The sequence below is a fragment of the Palaemon carinicauda genome, chromosome 36, assembly GCF_036898095.1.
Source record: "Palaemon carinicauda isolate YSFRI2023 chromosome 36, ASM3689809v2, whole genome shotgun sequence".
Lineage (NCBI taxonomy): Eukaryota > Metazoa > Arthropoda > Malacostraca > Decapoda > Palaemonidae > Palaemon > Palaemon carinicauda.
The window spans coordinates 5,238-10,000 of record NC_090760.1 but is presented as its reverse complement, the minus strand read 5'-3'; the positions used below and the strand labels follow the sequence as shown (position 1 = coordinate 10,000).

General features: G+C 36.1%; 1 protein-coding gene across 1 annotated transcript in view; it reads right to left on the bottom strand.

The window, feature by feature from the left end:
* Positions 1-4,510, bottom strand: part of LOC137628262 (serine/arginine repetitive matrix protein 1-like) — a gene marked incomplete at its 5' end in the record, with an annotated part of 24,844 nt that extends 20,334 nt beyond the window's left edge. The window contains 2 exons of the mRNA XM_068359425.1: positions 3,632-3,807; positions 4,339-4,510. Of these exons, the coding sequence (XP_068215526.1) occupies positions 3,632-3,807; positions 4,339-4,510 (348 nt within the window). The remainder of the gene's footprint in view (positions 1-3,631; positions 3,808-4,338) is intronic.
* Positions 4,511-4,763: the final 253 nt, after the last annotated feature.

The following is a 4,763-nucleotide window of genomic DNA, read 5'->3' as shown; positions in this document are numbered from 1 at the left end:
CAGTAATATCCAGCGATGTTTCCTGGAACCTATAGCATCCTGCTTTTCCAACTTGGGCTGTAGCTTAGATAGTAATAATAATAATAACAGGGTAATATTTAAATGAAAGTACTTCTATTATCCATTTTTTTCTTCGTTCTCCTTCCAGTAATTTCCAGCGACGTCTTCTGGAACTAATAGCATCCTGCTTTTCCAGTTAGGGTTGTAGCTGAGCTAGTAATAAAAATAATAGGCTAATATTTAGATGAAACTACTTCTATTTATTTTTTCTTCATTCGCCTTCCAGTAATTTCCAGCGACGTCTCCTGGAATTAATAGCATCCTGCTTTTCCAGTTAGGGTTGTAGCTGAGCTAGTAATAAAAATAATAGGCTAATATTTAGATGAAACTACTTCTATTCATTTTTTCTTCGTTCGCCTTCCAGTAATTGCCAGCGACGTCTTCTGGAACTAATAGCATCCTGCTTTTCCAACTAGGGTTGTAGCTTAGCTAGTGATAACAATAACAATACTCAAATTAAACTACTTCAGAAGAGTGATTATGAACGATTGTCCTATATCTCCATATGATATGTGTGGATTCCTATTTGAGCCTGAGACATTTAGTACCGGAGTCTCTCTGACCATTAGATGTGTCACGCCAGATAGCTTACAATCAATAGGTTTATCATTTTATGTTTTTTTTTTTTTTTTTTGCATTTATTTTTCTTATTATTTATACGTGTTTAGAGTTCACCATCTATTGCTTGTGCAGAATAAATAACTATAGCTTCAACGTGAGTTTTCTAGTGGATACTATGTATACATATACGTATAACAGTTATTAGTATGTATTCTTTTCTATCTACGATTGATATACGTTTATTCTATGTCTGTCATTCAGATTATATTCCCGTATTCACACTAATTTGACTCTATTCTAGCTATTGTTTATCAGGAGAGTTGATATTGCTGAAGAATTAATAGAATATTGCTGAAGATCACTTGGAGGAACATATCCATTGATATAAAGGAGGTTTCTGGTATATTAACTATGACATGATCAGCTGTACCATATTGAGTTGATCTCTGTTGATATATCACCTCTGACATGATCAGCTGTACCGTATTAAGTAGATCTCTATTGATATATTACTTCTGACTTTATCAACTATACCGTATGTGTCTCTTTGTTGACATATTACTTCTGACATGATCAGCTGTACTATATAGGCCTCTTTGTTGATATATTACTTCTGACATGATCAGCTGTACCATATTGAATTGATCTCTGTTGATATATTACTTCTGACATGATCAGCTGTGCTATATAGGCCTCTTTGTTGATATATTACCTCTGCCGTGATCAGCTGTACCATATTGAGCCGATCTCTGTTGATATATTACTTCTGACATGATCAGCTGTACCATATGGAGTTGATTTCTATTGATATATTACTTCTAACATGATCAGCTGTACTATATAGACGTCTCTGTTGATATATTACCTCTGACATGATCAGCTGTACCATATAGAGTTGATCTCTGTTGATATATTACTTCTGACATGATCAGCTGTACCATATTGAGTCGATCTCTGTTGATATATTACTTCTGACATGATCAGCTGTACTATATAGGCCTCTTTGTTGATATATTACCTCTGCCGTGATCAGCTGTACCATATTGAGTCTATCTCTGCTGATATATTACTTCTGACATGATCAGCTGTACCATATGGAGTTGATCTCTGTTGATATATTACTTCTGATATGATCAGCTGTACCATATAGGTCTCTTTGTTGATATATTACCTCTGCCGTGATCAGCTGTACCATATTGAGTCGATCTCTGTTGAGATATTACTTCTGACATGATCAGCTGTACCTTATAGGTCTCTTTGTTGATATATTACCTCTGCCGTGATCAGCTGTACCATATTGAGTCGATCTCTGTTGATATATTACTTCTGACATGATCAGCTGTACCATATAGGTCTCTTTGTTGATATATTACTTCTGACATGATCAGCTGTACCATATTGAGTAGATCTCTGTTGATATATTACCTCTGACATGATCAGCTGTACCATATAGGTCACTTTGTTGATATATTACTTCTGATATGATCAGCTGTACTATATTGAATAGATCTCTGTTGATATATTACTTCTGACATGATCAGCTGTACCATATAGGTCTCTTTGTTGATATATTACTTCTGACATGATCACCTGTACTATATTGATCAGCTATACCATCTTGTCTGGTGACGAGTAATCTAAGATCGACCTTCTCACTGTGAATATTTCAACTTGTTTTTCATTATTCATTTTCCAACGATTAAGAATAACTTAATAAGCGACATTGAAGTGAAGATATCAGTTCCAATAAAGACTTCCTTATTTTACATGCTTAGCAATGTTTGTTAAATTTATTTTCTAAATGGCATCATAATATCCTCCCACGCCTATTGACGCAAAGGGCCTCGGCTACATTTCGCCAGTCGTCCCTATCTTGAGCTTTTAAATCAATACTTCTCCATTCATTATCTACTTCACGCTTCATAGTCCTCAGCCATGTAGGCTTGCCTCCAAATCTTCTAGTGCTTTGTGGAGCCCAGTTGAAAGTTTTGGAGACAAGTCGAAAGTTTCTAAACATCACAACTGTGAAATAAACTTCATCTATTTTATGTTGAAGTTAGCTAGTTTTCTAATTATTTAATAAGTTGCTATACTCGGGAGAGTGAGTTAATTACTAATTATGACAGAAGTCAGTATCTGAATGCTGTGCAGTGTCTTATAGGCTATTTTATTGTGCTTCCTGTGACCTAAATTGTGATTTTGCATCAATATTTCTCATCGTATCATCGTCATCATTATCATCTTTTAAAATTCCGTTTCAGTTATTCTTTTTTTCTCACTTTCTTAGCATCGTTTTTATCGTTTTCTTATCATCAACTTATTTTCTCATTCCTTATTTCGCCTGGTTATTTAATGGTTTTATATTTCTTACTTCTTCCTTCACACTTCTCAAATATGTTTATTTCATGTATCTTTCTAGTATTTATTCCATTTCTGTTGCATTTTCATTGCATTGTTTTTTTTAATCTCACAAGATTTATTCATTCAAATTACCCTCTTCACTTATCATCTGTCTCTTCCTTATATCTATAATTTTATAGATTGAATTATCTCAAAACTATTCTTCATCTTTACGTTACTCTACTTCTTTTCCTTCTTTTCTTTTCCTTTTATTGTTCCTCCCTTTTATCTTTCCTTCCTTTCTCCCTTTTCTGTTAACCTACCCATTTTCCTTAATCCGTCCTTTCTTTCATTGCACTTTTGTTTATTTATCTTTTGACTTAATCCCTTTTATTCATTCTATTTTAATTATTGCATAGTTTTCTTTTTTCTCTCTCCTTTAATGTAAAGAGAGTTACATCCATTTGTACTGCCTACTTAAAAACTTTCCTTCTTCCTTCCTTTCCCTTAACTAATCTTTTCTTCCATCTATCTTTATCTGGCCCATTCCTCCTACATTGACTACTTCTACATCATCCTTCTCTCCCCCCACCCTACTCCTTCCCTCTATCTCCTCCTCTTGGGCGTTCTCTTCCTCTCCTCTCCATGCTGGGCTACACTATCTCCTCACCTCCTCGGTGGGTGGCACAGGCCCCTAGGACATGCCACTCCCGGAGGGCAGTTCCCCTCGCACATCTCTCCGATGCTCATCGAGTGGTAGTAGGACGCTAAGAGCTGCTTGGCCATTTGCTCGTCCTCGCCCTCAAGGGTGACGTTGTGGTACTTGGCCCTCAGCCTTCGGCGTTCCTGTGGAGTGGGGAAGGTAGTCGGTGACCTTAGCTTTCACTTGATGTATGATGTTAATTAAATTATGAGATCTTGAATTCTGTAAGTGCTCTATCTATCTATCTATCTATCTATATATATATATATATATATATATACAGTAATTTTGCAGGAATGGGGTGAAGCTTCAAATGTAATTATATAGATTCTTATCAATATAGTTCCAGTTGAAGGTTCACCCTATTTTTGACATGACTATATATATATATATATATATATATATATATATATATATATATATATATATATATATATATACAGTGATTTGGTAGAAATGGGGTGAAGCTTCATATGGAGTTATATAGATTCCAATGAGACTGATCTAGCCAGTCTCCTCAGTGCTCTGTGTAAAGGGTCCCATTGGAACCTATATATTATAAACTCCAGATTTAGCCCTCTCTTGACTGTTTCTAGCCAGTCGCTGCGTGTGTGAACCGAGTTTCGCTATCTATCTACCTGATTCTTATCCTACACCAAGAGGTCTTTACTCACTTCTGTAAGCCTTTCGTTTTCAAAGTCTTGCAGCTGCTTTAGGAAACCCACGTTCGGGTTGGCTACGTTCCGAGCACCGCGTACAGCCTTGAGGGAGTCTCGCCAGCTGAGTGAGGTCACGCACATCACGTATACGACCGCTACCGTTACGGAGCGTGACATTCCCGCCAAGCTGTTGGTTAGAAAGAATTTATTTCATCATTAGTAGAAGTATCAACCGTCAATGTTTTTACACTTATGGGCCAAGTCCCAAATAAAAGAAGAGAACTGGGATTAAGATTAATACCATAGCCTTTGCAAACAGCCAGCCCTTATTGATACTCTTGCTAGCGATCTGAGACTTCTTTATATTGTCATTCCCGCCAAGCTGTTGGTTAGAAGGAATTTATTTCATTATTAGTAGAAGTATCAACTCTATGTTTTTA